The 17,541-nt window shown below is 43.9% G+C and overlaps 1 protein-coding gene across 1 annotated transcript in view; it reads right to left on the bottom strand.

Annotated features, from left to right (window-relative positions):
• Positions 1 to 7,452, bottom strand: part of NWD2 (NACHT and WD repeat domain containing 2) — a 181,416-nt gene extending 173,964 nt beyond the window's left edge. The window contains exon 1 of the mRNA XM_004763978.2: positions 6,254 to 7,452. Coding sequence (XP_004764035.1) covers positions 6,254 to 6,404 — 151 coding nt within the window. The 5' untranslated portion in view covers positions 6,405 to 7,452. The remainder of the gene's footprint in view (positions 1 to 6,253) is intronic.
• Positions 7,453 to 17,541: the final 10,089 nt, after the last annotated feature.

Below are 17,541 nucleotides of genomic sequence, written 5' to 3'. Positions count from 1 at the left end.
GAGGGGATAAGTTGATGCCATCCTGAGGTTCAGCACTGGAAAAATGGTACTTGCCTTAAGTTAAAAGCTGTTACTTCCCCCAAGAGGTCCACAGTTCTTACCTGTACTTCCAAAATCCCCACAGTGTGGAAAACCAAAATTTTTCCCCAATTCACCCGGCAGCCAAACCTTAAGTGACCTGAATCACCCGTGGCAAAACCCGACCTTAACAGACACAACAACACTTGGAGTCCTGATGTCTTCACTCAGAGCCTGGTGTTGAGTGTAGTAGCCAGTAGCTGGCTACACGTGTCTATTTTAAGTTTGTTACTCTACTAAAAATTCAGATTCTTAGTCACACCAGCCACATTTCAAAAGCTCAAGAGCCGTATTTAGCTCGTGCTACCCTACAGGACAGTGCAGATAAGACCCTTCCAGTACTGCAGAAAGCAGAACATGGATGCAGAGTGGAGACGTATCCTCATAGACACACTCGTATTTGATGATGGGGTATCACCCCAGACCCCAGGAAATCAACAGCAGATGTGCCATTTTCTTCTAAAATCTAAAACCAACCTGGAATTCCACAATCCTCTCTGCTCTAAAAGATAAAGGATTCTGGGTCTGCATCAGTTTTTAGCAGGAATAAAGGCAGTATTTTGGCCTTCTTTCTACTTTAGACTTGACCTGTTATGGACTCGATGGTTGTGGCCCCCCAGATTCATATGCTGAGGCCCCACCACCAAAAGTATTGGTATAGTGGAGTGAGACCTTCGGGAGGTGATTAGGTACGGCTGAGGTCAAGAGGGTGGGGTCCCCATGATGGGATTACTATCCTTGTAAAAGGAGGAAGAGATACAACACTTTCTCCGCACTATGGGAGGATATGACCTTCCTCCCTGGGACCGTGGAGGAAGAGGCTGGAGCCACAAAGCTGTACGCCAAAGTATACCAGGGACCACCAGGAGCCACCCGAAGCCAGGAAAAGACAAGGAAGGACCCCTTCTGAGAGCCTTCAGCGGAAGCAGGACCCTGCTGACCCTTGCTTTCGGACTTTTGCCTCCAGAATCACAAGACTACAAATTTCCATTCTTTAAAATCCAGTCTGTGGTAAATGTTGGGGCAACTTTAGGAAATGAAGTCAGATTTTGGCACCAAGAAGGGTGCTGCCATAACAAAGCGCTCAGAATGGAAAGCGGAGAGTTGTGGAGAAAGCTTCCATCTTCTCAGAGAATATAGAAATCGTGAGCACAGTATGGCCATTGTGGTGACACCTAAGATGACAAGGAACGTGTTACCGTGCAATAGACCAAAGGGAGGGCTGCAAAGTAGTAAGTGATGTAGCTGAACTGTGCTCTAGGGTTTGTGGAAGGTAGCACTTGTAAGCCATGACACTGGTTGAAAGGGTGGCTCACTTCCTCCTGAGCACTTATGGTATATTTCGGAGGGGGATGGAGGGAAGGAATTGAGAGAGGAGTTAAGCAAAAAGGAACCAGAACATAAAGATCTGGAAAATTCTCAACTTATTCCCATTACAAAAAATAGCAAAGCTTGTTCCTGAAAGGAACAGCAAGGGTGTGGTCGAACAACCATTTCATAAGGATATTAAGATGGGTGTAAACCATGGACCACCCCTGTGTAAACGTCAGCTGGAAAGTCAGCTGGAACGGAGGAAGACCGAGACAGGCTCAAAGGAAGGCAGGCTGCCAGACTTCTTAGATCCTAGAGCCCTTCAGCTGTGCCTGTGTGTGATTCTTCAAGACAAAGGAAGAACGCCCCCAGAGGAGGTTCCGAGAAAATCAGGGCCACCACCTTGGTTTAAAGGTGGGGGAAGGCATCATCTAGGTTTCAACAGGGCAGAAGGCGTTAATCCAAAGCCTTGGGGACAGGGTCTCCTAGACTCTTGGTGGACAACTCCTCCCCTACATTTATAGAAGTGGAACTGCCACCCCAGGTAGAGTGGAAAGCAGAGCTTCAAACCCAAGAAGATTATGCCAAGAGAGCCTTAAGACCTAATGGTATTTGCCTTGCTGAGTTTTGAACTTATTTGGGACCCTTCATCTTTTGTTTTTTTTTGGCTTTTGCTTTTTTTTATTTATTTTTTTATTTGACAAAGAGAGTGAGAGAGCATAAGTAGTGGAAGAGGGAAAAGCAGGGAGCCCAAGATGGGACTCAATTCCAAGACCCTGGAATCATGACCTGAGCTGAAGGAAGACCCTTAACCGACTGAGCCATTCCATTTCTTTGGAATGAGAATGCTAACCTTCTGCCTGCCCCACCATTCTGTTTTGGATGCACAGAACTTTTCTGGTTTTGCAGGTTCATAGCAGGAAAGGAATTCTGCCTTAGGATAAATCCTACCTGGAGTTTCACCCCTATTTAATTTAGATTGTTTTTAGTTAAGAGTTTGGGCTGTAGACTTTTGAGTTGATGCTGGAGCAGGTCAAGAATTTTGGAATTGTTGGGATGGAATGAACATAATCCGCATGTAATCAGGACATGAATTTGTTGGGGGTGGGCAGGGACAGAATGTTATGGACTTAACGGTTTCTGCCCCTCCCCCACTCATAGGTTGAAATCCTAACAGCTAATGTGATGGTAGTTAGAGGTGGGACCCCTGGAAGGTAATTAGGTTTAGAGGAGGTCTTTAGGCTGGGGCCTCCATTATGGGATTAGCATCCTTTTTAAAGAAAAAGCAGAAAGACAAGAGTTTGTGTTCTCTGCCATGTGAGGACACCGTGAGAGGGTGGCCCTCTGAAAACCAGAAAGAGGTCTCTTAGAAGAACCAAACCTGCCAGCACCCTGACCTTGGACTTTCCAGCCTCCAGAACTGTGAGAAGTATATGTCTGTTGCTGAAGCCACTTGGTCTATGGTATTTTGTTGCAGCAGCCCCAGCTAAGACTTACTTTGTTCTAAACTGGTTAAGAAATGAGACAAAGCGATTACTTATTAGGTCCCTATGAATTTCAACATAGGGAGAGATTCTGCTCGCTCCTTTCCTCTGTATATTCATGCACAATTCAGGCTAGTCACAGTGGAAGGTTTTATATGTATTTTAGAATCATTGTTTCAAGGACATCTAAGGACCATTCTGGCAGAGACACAATGGCTAAGTGACTACGAGAATTCCAAGGATTAATACAGATGCCACAGATGGAATTTCTATGTTGGGTGGAAGGTGGGACTAGATGAAATCTAAGGTCTATCTAGTCAGAGAATGCTATTCCCTCCTCATAAGGAATCTTCTCCAGGGTCTTTAATATGGTGGGGACTGGTCAGATGCAGACATACTTATGGATAGGAACAAGTCCATTAGAGTCCAGAACATTCTGAACTTTCCTTGAATGCCCTTAATACAACCTTTTGTTGCAGGTTAAGTGGGTCAGGGTGGCCAGCCATGTTCCTTCCTGCTACTCAGCTCTGGCTGTCAGTATTTAGGAATAAGGAGAGCACTAGCCACTAGATCCAGCTGACGGGGATGTGATACTTCACAGAAATCTGGTGTGAACCTAGTCTGGGCCAGAGTATCAAGAGAGGTTTTGGGTCCTCTGAAGGCTCCACCTCGTTTCATTCTGCCATAGGGGTGCAGGCAAGTGGCTTAACCTGGCCCAGCCTCAGTTTCCTTATCTGTAACACAGAACAACACCTGGCCCAGCATCCTCACAGGACTGGACAGTGGAAATCAAAATTAAAATACTGAACGAGCAAACATATGGGAAAGTAACTTTTCCATGTGAAAGACATAGGTTACCTTTACTACTGATGCGTAACGTCCATACAAGCCTTTCAAAGTAAGACCTATTAATAATCTAAGGGAGACCCTTGCTGTAATCTTAAACATATTGCTCTGAGTTCAACACAAAGCAGCTTTTCTTTAGAGCCTCAATTGATTTCCACTTGTTAAAAAAAAAAAAAAAAAGAAAGAAAACCATGAGATAATGTTTTTTATCTTCATTGGCCAGTGGAGAGGCCCTTGAGTATTGGCCAAGAATCTAATAATGGATTAGACCAAAACACAACCATTTGCTTCCTGAACTGCATCCATAAAAATTTCGTGGTGGAGTGCTCTGATAGAGCATTTACCAAGATTGCAAGGTTTCATGCACAAGTCCACCAAAAAACAAAAACAAACAAAAACAACAACAACAAAACCCCCACAAAACAAAACAAAAAACCCAAACCCGACTCTGTCTTTTCTATTCAATACACCCTCCTCATCTTTCCAAACTGGATAAAATTTGAGATGATGCCCCCTATAACAACCCCTTGGACAGAAGTCACACTTCCGGTCCTTTCAAATCCATGTGCGAGCTCTGCAGCTCAAACAGTGACTAGGAGATATGAATGGCTCATGGCTCCCTCCTCCTGTTTGCTTTCCAAAGATTAATAGATGGTAAAACTTTTAAGAAACTCGAAAATTTGAAGAATCATATGTACAAACTTAGGAAAAATGACACAAATCTCAAATATGAATTTGACAGTAAGCTGACTTAACATAACTCATGATCACTGGTTTCTATTCAAAGGAAATACAAATTGAAAGGAAAAACTACTGATCATATTAACAAAAATTTCACAGTACTTTAGAAGCAACATGTTTAAAGAAAAACAGTCATTTTAGCTGGTTCTACATCAGCCGACTTAAACACTACTCACGAGATTTCATTTAAGCTTAGAAGAATTGAAAATTTTAAGCCTAAACATTTTCTAACACAATTCTCTCAATCACTTAAAAAACGTTTAAGCAGCATTAAAAATAACAAAACACTGAACACTTAAGTTGCATATATCCCCAAACTTTTAAATAGGTTGCATATCTCCACGGTTTTCTTTATTCAGGTTTAAGTTAAAATCCTGGAAGACATATCTGAGATTTTAAAAGGATCTTAAAAGATTGCACAATAGTTTCTTAAATGTCTCCTTAAAGTATTAAATTCTATGAAAGTGAGTTGTAAACGTTATAGGTCATGCCCCTATCTCGAAAGTATACATTCCTTCTATTACTAATCACTGTGAGTTACCTCTTTCTTTCCTCAATCCTCTTGACATAACACAAACTTTACCTGAGATTTCTGCTTTTTCTTTTTTTACAATTATTTTAGAAAGTTATTTCTGTCAGTCCTCTCTAAATAAGCAACTGGTCTTGGGGTTTCAAACTACATTATCCAATGATTGTTAACTTTTCCTTTTACTTTTTTGTCAGACTCAAGGCTTGTAAGAGCCCATAAAAAAAGTCTACAAACTTATCTTTTGGCCAAACATTTACTTTTTCTAGAAAAGGGCAATCCCTGCAGTTTTATCCAGCTAAAGTCAAATGCATCCTGCTTTCCCTTACTAGTAACGAAGGTTAACATTCAGGACCTAGAACTCAAAGGCAGTATTGAGGAGAAAAGAAAACTAAAGAAAAGAAAATTAAAGAAAAGAAAAGGAAAGAAAAAGAAAAGGAAAGAAAGGAGAAAAGAAACGAATCGACTCATCCAGCGCCCAGCCGCTGTGATTTGTGAATGCAATAGATCAACAAGTTTGCGTTTTACGCCTCCCAGGTGCCCAGCCTTGAGCAGGAACACGACTGAGTAGGCCAGGCTCTGGACCTGGAGATCAAGCCCGGTGTCCAAATGTGGAGATGAGCTCAACCCAAATGCCAGCGCCCGACAGTGCGGGCGCCCATCCATCCCGGGCGGCACCGCGTGTTTCCGCTCAACCCCCTCGGGCCTTCGGTTTGCAAAGGAATCCTCTGCCCTCCAAAGCAAAAGGCACGACCGCACTCGCCACCGGCGAGTCTTCAGGGAACCCCAGGCTCCCTTCGCCTGGGCGGGCACAAGTAGCAAAGGATCGAACCCTCATTCAGGAGCCTGCAGCCGAGCCGGGAGCCAGGGGTAACTACTATCTGCGTTTGCAGGAACCCCGGAGAAACCCTCTAAAAGGAAGGGTGGCAGTAGTGGCAGGATGGGAGCTTCGAGAAGCATCTGCTACCGCCTCGGACATTCCTTACTCGACCCGAAGGAGTCCCCGGGCGGGAGGGCACGAGATTGGGTTCCGGGCCGGGGGCGCGAGACCGGGTGTCCTAGGGGACGTCAGCGGGCAGAGGAACTGAGCAAGGGGAGAATACAAGCGATTCAAATGAAATTCCCACGCGCTCAGGGCAGCCACGGCTTCAGCCGGGGGAAGGGAGAGCGGGGCACGCACGGCGCACCCGGCTGTGCTGCGGGCACACTCGGGCTCCCGGCGCGCGGACGGGCAGGACTGACGGACAAATCCGAGCGACGGACTTACCTTCGGGGTTGGCGCTGATGAAGACCCGGACGCTTCGGCCGGCGGGCACGAGGTGAGAAGGCAGGGCGGTGAGGTTCCCAGAGAAAGCCGCCCGCCGGAGCGCAGAGTCCCGGGGACAGGGCAGTCTGGTGCCCGCACCTGCCGGCCACATCGCCCTCTGGGAGGAAGAGCCGCCGCCGCCTCCTGGTTCTTGTTTCCTGCCCGCGGCTCCGCGGAACAGCTAGGTCGGTCCCCGCAGGCGGCGCGGCTCACAGCAGCCCCGAGCCCGAGGCGCCTCCGGCGAGCTCCGTGGCGAACACTACCGGCCGGTGGGGAGCGGCCATACGGACCCTCGGGCCGCTGACGCCGCCGCCTCCCGGCCCTCCGGGCGTCCGCCTTCGCCCGCCGCGGGGGCTCAGCACAGCAGCCCGTGGGAGGTCAGCGTGGCGGTAGCTACACGCGCGGCGCCCCTTTGCGCCGGGAAGGGCCCGCGCCGGCCGCCCAGCCCGCGGCCATCTCCTCGCCCGCGCCTGCCGCGGGGAGAGGGGTCGCCGAGGCGGCGGGGGCCGGGTGCAAGAGAGCCGACCAAACTTTATCTGTGAAAGGCGTCCCGACTTTATGGGAACCTACTCCGCAGCGCGCAGGGCTCACCCGCGGCTTAAAGGGCGGCGGGGGCGGGGGCGCGGGGGCCTCTGGCTGCCCATGGGCTTCCGGGCTTCTCCGAGGACGATCCCGGGCGCTCAACTAGCCCGCGATCCCTCCGACGCCTCCAACTCTCCTAAAGGTCAGACAAGCCCTGAGCATTTTCGGGAATGCACGCCTACCGGCGTCGGCGCCTCTCTTCCTACGTGAGGGCAATCCCGGCCTCAAAGTTAGTCGCAGGCACTGAGCCCGGCCCCCGAGGGTCCGAGGCATCAAACTCGGGACCGTTCTGAGCGTCCTGGAGGGAGCGTCGCCGTCGCCCGGCCTGTGGCAGCGCAGGTGGCTGAGTGCTGCCGCCCCGCTAGATCACGCTCAGCCGAGCGGGGGTTTTTATAGCGAATCCGCGCTGCTCACGTGTTCCTCGCCGCGCGGTCGCGGAACCTTTCCAAGAGCGGAGCTCCGCGGGAAGCCTGCCTGAGGTCTCTAGGCTCCAGAGGGGTCCTTCCTGCCCCCGCCCTGGAGCATTCCCGGGCCACTCCGCCAGTCCCGCAGCTCCAGCAGCCCCGGGCCTCCCGGTGCGCGCAGCCCCGGCAGGCCTTTGGGGCTCCGGGGAGCGCCGCTCCGCGCAAGGTCCCGCAAAGCGCAGGTGGCCACGGGTTGCGGCGGGGTGCGACGGGGTGCGAGAGATCAGAGTTGGCCTTGCTTTTCCAAGTCCGTTTATAGAGTGAGTCGGCTCCACCTGGCGCTGACCCGAAGGGGCCAGAGCGGACGCCAGGACTGTGTTACCTGGAGTTGGGGTGGGAGAGCTAGGGGTCTGGTCCACCGCCAGGGTGACGCGAGACGCGGAGGGACCCAGCCATAAAATTGCCATCTCTGTTCCACACTCGCTGCACCTGCTGAAATACTGCAAAGTCCAAGACAGGAAGGAAGACCTCCTAGGATAAAAGTGTGATGTACTGTGGACTGGGGGAAGGGAGGAAGGTGTGTTTGGATCCTTAATTGGGGTTTGGTCCCCAAACTTCTGGTTCTGAGCTTTGGGGCAGGAACTCCTGTCTTCCATAAAGGAAGAACAGCTTCTCCTAATCTTTGACATTGGAAAGGGAGTGGCTGGGCACAGGATGAAGGCAGCTCAGTTCCAAGTTTTCTCTTCCCACCTGGGGCTTCTGTTGGAGGCAGCTCCTGACCTCCACCTGGCCTGCATTTCTCCTAGGTCCTGCTGGTGGCAGTGAAGTCGCACGCACTGCTGTTTATTTTCTGACCCCACCCCATGCTCAGCACATGCTTTGTGGGATAACCTTTTGGAAGAATTGGGTCTCTGGGTTTTAAACGCTGCCTCTCTGCTACTGAGAACCAGGGGGCAGTCAACAGTTCTTACTCTGTAATAATTTGATGCAACCAATAAAGCAGCCTTGAACATACCCAGGCACTTGTTCAACTGATTCCATTTAGCAAATACTCTCCTTCCCCTCTCCTGCCTATTACTCCCAGGTGGGACCATTCTCAGCCGGAAGGAGATCTCTGAAAGATTTCCTGATGTCCCAGGAAGTAGGGACTGAGTGTGTCCTGGAACAGTTATGAATATACAGTATCTGCCTTTATAAATACACAGTATTTATTACTGGATAGAAAGCCAGGACCACATTATGTCTAACCTCAATGTTTATAGGAAACTGATAAGAAGTTGCCAGATTGTAAGGGACTTGCTTCCTTCAGTGTTCTCTCCGCCCCCCCCCCCCCCCCCCACTTGTTTGGTGGTTTCTTTCTTAAAAATCAGATTCGGTGTTTGTGTCTCCTGACCTTTGCTTTACATCTCCAAGTGTTGCACTTTCTTAGGATGACTTTGGGATTTTTGGCAGCCTCTATAACCTAATTAACTGTTCTAGACAGGCCGAAGTTTAGCATCTGCCAGTGTCACTGCAGACCAAGGATGCAGAGGAGAGAGAATTTCACATTTTCTGTTGGGCGGTGTTTTAAAGGGCTCCCTGCACAGCGAGCTTTGCACAGGTAGAGCCAAATGCTGTCTTTGGTTGTCAGGGAGGTTTCTACCTAAAGGCACCTGATCAGCCCCTGCCTTCTCCACACATCCGTGGGGGCGTACGTGCACACGCACACACATGCACACACACACACACGTGCACGCACGCACACACACACGCAGACATCCTTCTCTTACCTTCTTCGAGGCGTTCCGTCTCTTGCTAACATCTGATATTCTAAAACCAGAGATTCATTCATTAGCATGAAAGTGGCATAAGGGAAGTGTCAACCATGGCACTAACACTTTATTAGGAATTAACTAGATTTATTTCCCACCCTGAGGCACTATTGGCTCAACCAGTGTGGGGGGCGGGGGGAGAAAAGGTAAGAAACTGGAAGTAGAAAGGGAGGAGCTGGCTTGAATGTGGAACCTGGGCCCTGACTTAAAGCCTAGAGACTATTCTGTTTTTATATATTTGTTTAAAATACTTTACATTTTCTCCTTTTTATCAAATATTGAATATGTTATTACTACTCCCATTTTACACAGAAGAAAACCAAGACTCAAAAAAGAGAAGGTGTTTGTTCAAGGTTATATAACTAATTAATGCTGGATTGGGGATCCAGGTACTGTGGCTGTTATCTCCACACTCTTGGCAACAAACCTCTTCTGTTTTCTTAATTTTGCCTGGGTCTGGCCCTGGCTGCCGTCTTTAGTGACCCAGAAAATAGATCTTCAGGTCCCTGTTCACAGGTGTGGAAGGCTGCTTTCTATATCGGGGAGAAGGTCTGTGTCTACAACATCACACAGGACTAGAGTCTTCCAACTTACAGGATGTTGACAGGATGACAAAGCCTTCCAAATTCCTGTTTTCTCTGGGTTCTGTTGTTTCCTAATAAGGCCACAGGTAAACCCATGTCATCCTCACAGTTGTCTGGACAGTTTCAAGTATCTGGAAATTGGAAGATAAAAGTACATGGCTTGGTACTGAGCTTGTGATCAAGTGCAGATATTTCCCTCTCCCATCCTCCTACTCATTCCAGTGAGCAGGATGGAGAACTACAGAAGAGCATCTGATCTTTATGAAATGATGGTCCCGATGCTGATAAAAAAACAGGGCTATTCAGAGGTGCAATCATGGTTAGGTTCTTCATACTCACAGAGCCAGGACAAACGGTGTGGTTCTTGGAATCCAGCTCCCCTGGAGAAAAGTAGTTTTATGCAACAGGAGGAAGGAAACTTAGTCTAATATATTGATATACTGAATGCCCATAAGCTAGGCACTGTGTTAGCTTCTTTCAATGCCACAATAACTGGGGCCAGGGCCCAACACCTCTAATATCTCCACTTGATGTCTGATATCTCCACTGCTGTCACTTGCATATCTTTTATGATGTGCGTATATCACCTTTTGTGATGTACGTGCAGATTGTCCTGTCCAAAGTGCACGTTATGCAAATATACCTCACCTACTCCCCTCCCCTGCGATGGTGGTGGTTTTTCACTCATGCAAATGGCTGTGTCACTTAGCTATTTCATCCTGCTTAGATGACAGTGTGGTGATCATAGAGCACACAACCAGTACCCTTGTGACCCAGCAGAAGGAAGAGCCATCACTCACCCTGTATTTTCCTATATGTGTACTCGGTTTTCTATATATCAAATATTCCAGATTCTTCTGGATCAGTGTTCTATATTTGTCCATGTGGATAGAAGTGAAAACAGAGTCCCAGGGTTATAAAAATGACCAACTTATCACACCACACTATTCTAACTATCTCAGGAAATCTAGCCAAGGAAGCCAACGATGTGTTTTCATGTTTCCCAGATTGAAAAAGAATATCAAATTTAATGTTACATCAGGGTTCAAGGTGGCTCTTGGATTTGGATGATCAATGTTTGAATCTGTTTTGCTAATGTGAGGAATGGAAGATACAGGTCCATTCAAACGAGGACTCTGCTTTCCAAGGTTCCAGCTCAGGATAGAAGCTGAACCATGAGGAACCCACTTACTTGTTTACAAAATGGAAATTTTGGGTGTATGTGAGAATTTGTCAGCATAACAATTTGCCAACAGAGACTGTTGACTCGGAGGTGTCTGTGGCATGATGGAATTCACAGCAGCTTGCTTTTAAATAAAGTTACACCTTTCTGCAATTGCTATCTGATGTTTTCATGACTCAGAAATTCTAACTTTATATCCACCCCCTTCCAAATCTGTTTAAGGTATTTTTTGATCAGTCTGCTTCTTACAACTTTCTAAACACTCATATTGTTTTGCAAGCACTATTCATACCACACAAAGTAGAAGAAAGTAAGGTAACTTGCTTAATAAAATATTGTCGATTAATTCATACTTCTAAGTCAGATGTTTTATTTTCATTTTATGATTGTCAAATATTTTCCTCCTCATCACATTGATCTTAAACATAGTACCTTTACAGATCTCCTCTCTTATTCCTTCATCTGATACTTGTTTGGAGAATTTTAGAAAGCTCTTTCATACATTTTAACTCATTTTGATTCTAACCCTGAGAGGCAGGTTCTGCATTAACTACAGTTCCCCTGCCCACACTTTTTTTTTTTTTTTAATATGAAAAAGCAGAGCAAGAGATTTTAGTGGATTTTAGTGGCATGTCCAAGTTCATTCAGTTGGTGGATGGCAGAACCAGTATTAAAACTAAATCTCTGAACACCAGACCATGGATTTAATTATCTCATGTATCTCATGTATCTCATGGCTACCAAAGTATAACAAGATCCCAACCCAGGATCAATTTGGCCAAACTGATGGACATCACTTGTACCTCTCTACAAAATTTACACTGGTTGTTAGGCAAGCCAGATATTATAGGGGATAAACACTCTTTGGATTACAATGTTAGTTACATTGCCTATTTACATTGGTTTCTATATTTTTTGTTGAGCAAAAGCTAAGTTCCATATCCTTTAATTTCATTAACATCCCAGTTTTGTAGATGGGTAACAAGAGACTCAGAGTTTAAATAATTTGTCCAAATTCAGATACCTAGTAAATGGCAAAGCTAGAATGTGAACCAGATCTCTCTTCCTGTTACATTAGATGGGGTCTTTCTAGCATGCAACACTAAAGCCACATGAATAAGCCAAGAAGAATATGCTCTTCATAGCATTTCATACTGACGTGACCCAAATATCTTAAATTATTGTCTAGGTCAATCCTCTCATTATTTAAGTGCTCGTACTTGAATAGTATTAAGCTTGAATGTGTGCTGATTTTTCTTTTATTCACAAAAAACTTTAATGAGTAAGGTATCCTCCCCCCACGCATATTTTCCTTGTAAAAATTGAAAATAATAATTCTAACATAGTCTCTTTAAATATGATTTTACAGATTCTATTTTCTAAAAAAAATACTATGGTTTGCCTTTGCCCCTTTCCTCTCTATTCTTGCAGTTCTCCTGTATATTTGTTATTTAATAAAATTTACTTCACAAAATAATGGCCCCATCACAGTCCTTTAGCCTGAGTTAGTTACAGAGTTGCCCCAGGCATCTTCTTAGGTCACTGATCAATACATAATATAAATGATCCTATTGTCTAAATTTAGAAAACAATAGACAGAAGTGGACAGGTTATTTATGTTTATTTCAGGGTAAAGAATAGGCAGCTATTTATGATTGCTTTGAGGTTTTGAGAAATATTTACAAATCAAGTGATGCAAACACAGGTTTTAAATTCTGAACTCCTGTCACTTCTTGGAAAGTATGGGAAGATCATTCAGCAATGATTTGGAGCATTTGGATCAAATTTAAAATTTAGGGGACTTATTTTTTTCTTCCTCTCAAATATAGTGTAGAAATATGTCTCTTATATTTACCTTTTTGTTTATATTTATAAGATATATTTTTATTGTAAAAATATAACTGTATACAACATTTCTAAAAGACACTAAATACAGATCTAATTCTACATTAGACAAAATTTCTTAAGATTTTATTTATTTACTTAGAGAGAGCTCACCCAAGTGCACATACACATGTGCATGGGGGAGGGGCAGAGGGAGAGGGAGAGAATCTCAAGCAGACACCCTGCTGAGTGCCAGAGCCCAAGGTGGGTCTCAATCTCACCACCCTGAGATCATGAACTGAGCTGAAACCAAGAGTTGGATGCTTAATTGACTGAACAGCACAGACATCCCTATATTAGACAAAATTTCTTAGTGGTAAATAATTGAAACCAATAAGTAATTTCTTTAAAGAATATAGAATTTTTTTTTAAAGATTTTATCTATTTATTTGACAGAGATCACAAGTAGGTGGAGAGGCAGGCAGAGAGAGGGGGAAGCAGGCTCCCTGCTGAGCAGAGAGCCCAGTGTGGGGCTTGATCCCAGGACCTAAGCTAAAGGCAGAGGCTTTAACCCACTGAGCCACCCAGCCACCCCTAGAATTTTATTTTTATTTATTTATAATATAGGATCTTACACAGAATGCAAGGGTAGAAATGGAATTGAATCTCAGGGAAAACTGGAACTTAGAATTGGAAATGCCCTTAGGAAAAGGACATTATTATTTTTCCACACTTCATCTCTGGTTCTCTCTCAACATCATGAATATCCCCTTCCTACCCTCCCCTCCCCTGCACACATATCTTTGGTATCTAATACTCATGTTGGGATATGATCAACCCACATCTCAGGCTTTAGGTCATGGGAGGACTGTCCAACTCTTTTTTGAAAAATCTTTTTAGGTGTTAGTGGACAGCAAAGTAATTGTGTTCATTTTGAGTTTGTATTTGACTATAGATCTCCCCCCGGTTTTAAGAAGTTACCATACCTCAGCACAAATACTAATGCCAAATTGTGGAAGATTGTCTAAGAAGTATCAGAAAATTATCTCAATTCCTTTTGGTTCCACTATCAAAAAATAATTCTGATGTACTTTGTGTGAGTGAGGACAGCGTAGGTATTTCCCTAAACTGACTGTTCCTTAGAAACAGTCTTTCTATAATTCTCTTTTCATTAAAAAGTGATTTTTTAAAACATTTTACTAAAGTATGATTGACATGTAAAATGCTCTATATATTTGATGTGTACAACTCAGTGTATTTGGGGGTAAGTATAAAAGTATATACCATTAAACTATCACCACCGTCAAGAGCATAGATCTATCCGTCACCTCCCAAGTTTTCAGCCTGCCCCCTCTATGATGATGATGATGATGATGATGATGATTTTGTGGTAAAAACAACTTAAGATCTACACTCACAGCAAATGTTAATCATATAATACAGTATTGCTAGTTGTGGGCACTATGTCATATAGTAGATCTCCAAAACTTACTTATCTTGCATAATTGAAATTTTGTACCCTCCCTTTCCCCCTTCTCCTAGCCCCTGGTAAACACACCATTGTACTCTCTCTTTGTATCTACTCTATGTGTGAATGTATGTATGTACTCTCTCCTATGTTCTTTCTCTGAGTTTCACTATTTTAGATTCCATATAGAAGTGAGATGATGCTTCATTTGTCTTTCTGTGTCTGGCTTATTTAATGCAATACAATGTCTTCCAGGTCCATCCTTGTTGTTGCAAATGGTAGGATTTCTTTCTTTCTTTTTTCTTTCTTTCTTTCTTTCTTTCTTTCTTTCTTTCTTTCTTTCTTTTCTTTTCTTTTCTTTCTGAATATAATATTGTGGAGGCCAAGAAAAACAAGGCTGTACCCACCTCGAGTCTAGCCCTGACATAACTACAGCCATCTTGGCAAAGAGGAGGCTGGCACCTTGCACCCCCTCTCCACCCACTCCCCTCCCCTCAGTTGTATGTGTGACATTTCTCAGCCACCCCTGGCTGCCCTGGGGGAAAAGCAAATAGTTAACTTGCAGAGATCACAATTCTGCAAGACTGGAGTCTCCCTTGGTTTACCAATGTCCTAGAGATTTACAACAAAGAAACTATCTTAACAATAGCACAATTTCCAGAGGCAAATAACTCAGTTCCTCAAGCCCTAAATAAAGTTAAATTTCTCCTAACCTAAATCTCACTAACAAGGACACTTGATAGGAGAAATGTGAAGCTTTATCTCTAAACCTCCAAGATATTGTCAGCGATCATTCCCAAGCATATGACCCATGGATATACATCTAAAGGGTCTCACCAGAAGATTTTTATTATTGGTAATGAATAACCTATTCCCCAGACAATAGCTAGCCCCTCAAGGTCCTGGAGACCTCCGCTTCCAAAATTCCTTAGAGACTTACATCATCCTTAACCCCCTTTGTCCTCACCCACCGCTGAGTCCACCCCTACTCTGCCTTTAAAAACTCTGACTGTAATCTGGCTCAGGATCCAAGTCCCTACTCCGCTGCATCCGGTATACTTGGGCCCCAGCTTAAGCTTGTCAAATAAAACCTCGTGTGATTGCATTGGTGCTTGGCTCTTTGGTGGTCTCTTGGACGCGAAAACTCGGGCATAACAATATTCCGGTATGTGTAAATATAGCATTTTCTTCATTCACCCATTAATGAACATTTAGGTTGTTTCCATATCTTGCTCATTGTGAATAGTGCTATAATAAACATGGGATCCTGATTTTAATTCCTTGGATATATACCCAAAAAGAGGATTGCTGGATCATTTAATCACACTATTATTAACTTTTTGAGAAACTTCCGTATTGTTTTCCATAAAAGCTGAACCAATATCCATTCCCACCAACAGTGTACAAGTATTTTTTTCCCTTACATCCTTGCCAACACTTGTTATCTTTTGTTTTTAAATAACAACTTTTCTAATAGGTGTCAGGGGATATCTCCTTATAGTTTTGATTTGTGTTTCCCTGATGATTAGTGGTATTGGGCCTCTTTTCATATACCTGTTGGCCATTTGTATGTCTTCTTTGGAGAAATATCTATTCAGTTCCTTTGCCCATATTTTAATTGGACTATTTATTTATTTATTTATTTATCTGCTTTTAAGTTGTATGAGTTCTTTTTATATTTTGATTATTAAGCCCTTATTAGATATACACCTTACAAATGTTTGCTCCTAGTCTATAAGTTTATTGGTGGTTTCCTTTGTTTTACAGAAGCTCTTTAGTTTGTAACCTCACTCATTTATCTTTGCTTTTGTTGTCTATGTTTTTGGAATCATATCCAAAAAAAACTCATTGCCAAGACTAACAGAAAAAAGAATCCTAAATTGATATAGAACCACAAAAGACCCCAAGTGGCCAACATGTTCTTGAGCAAGAAGAACAAAGTTGGAAGTATCATACTTCCTGATTTCAAATAATGTTGCAAAGCTATGGTAATGTAAACAGTATGGTACTGGCATAAAAACCAATCAATAGAACAGAATAGAGAACCCAGAAAGAAATACATGCATATACGGTCAACCAATTTTCAACAAGGGTGCCAAGGAGACAAAAGGGGGAAAGATGCTCTTCAATAAATATTAAACAACAACAACAACAACTAGATATCCATGTGCAAAAATGAAATTTGTTCTTTATCTTATGCCATACACTGAAACCAATCAAAATGGATTAATGATTTAAATATAAGACTTAATACCATAAAACTTGTAGAGGAAAATGTAGAGGGAAAAGTGACTTTTAAACACTACTTGCTAGGTTCTCAGGTACTCAGACAAGTAAAACTAAATAGGAAGTGGAAGTCAAAATAGAGTTTTGATGTTTTCTCATCATAATTGGGTTAATAAGAATGTAACAGTTATATTTACTGACCATAATCCAATATATAGCTAAACAATGGTTTGAAATCAAGGGTTTGCTTTATATATGATTTAGATAGAAAAATAAGAAATCACCCATATGTTGGACACAGGGTTCTTGGATGAGAAAAACCCAAGCAACTGGTACTGATCGGCTTATGCATGCAAGCAATTTACTGGAAAGTTATTGCATAGTAACTGTATTGTGGGAGGACTAGACAACCAGGTTTGGAATATGGAAGCAGATCCATACCTATGGTGCCCCGGGAACAAACACCTTGAAGAACATTTCCACCCCTGCTACCACAGTACCATTTGCCAGATACAACAATGGCTCCATTGCCATTGGGTAGTAGACATACATTGCCATCACTATTGCCCTGGACAATTCTTTACACCAACTTCTGGGGCCAGGAACACAGGAAGAGATACTTTCTATCCTGCATCTAGACTTAGGTTGTAGAATTCTCTAAACACTAGAAAGAGGTTTAGGGGTTACAGTATCAAACATTCACCCGCCTCAAAACAGCAAATGGATAGCACACTTCCTCCGCTCTTCCATAGCCTGGAGAATTTGGTTGCTATGGATAAGATGCTATGGATAATGCTTTTTGCATTCCTAATAAGAAAATTAGAATCATCATGCTCCACCTCTCATAGGCTCACCTCTGGCAAACCTCACCCCTCCTGGGCCATAACAGAAAATCAGAAAGGGAGCTAAAGAGAATTCTCCAAGCATCCAGACAATATGTTACAATGTTAACACACTGACACTCACTTGACTCATGGGAGATCCCCAGAGGCTCTCTGTCAGGGTCTCTTCACATTTACTATATACAACATTCAAACGAGTCATATTTTCCTGGTTGGCAAAACCGCAGCAGATTAGAGACAGTGTCTTACAAGAGAAAGGGCTGCTGTCTGGAAATAAGAAATGACTGCTCCCAGCAAAGAAATCAGAAAACCTATGATAGCAGAG

The sequence above is a fragment of the Mustela putorius genome, unplaced genomic scaffold (genome assembly GCF_011764305.1).
Source record: "Mustela putorius furo isolate JIRA1106 unplaced genomic scaffold, ASM1176430v1.1 tig00000083_pilon_pilon_pilon, whole genome shotgun sequence".
Classification (NCBI taxonomy): domain Eukaryota; kingdom Metazoa; phylum Chordata; class Mammalia; order Carnivora; family Mustelidae; genus Mustela; species Mustela putorius.
Note: the sequence above shows the minus strand (reverse complement) of the source record. Positions and strands in the feature narration are given on the sequence as shown.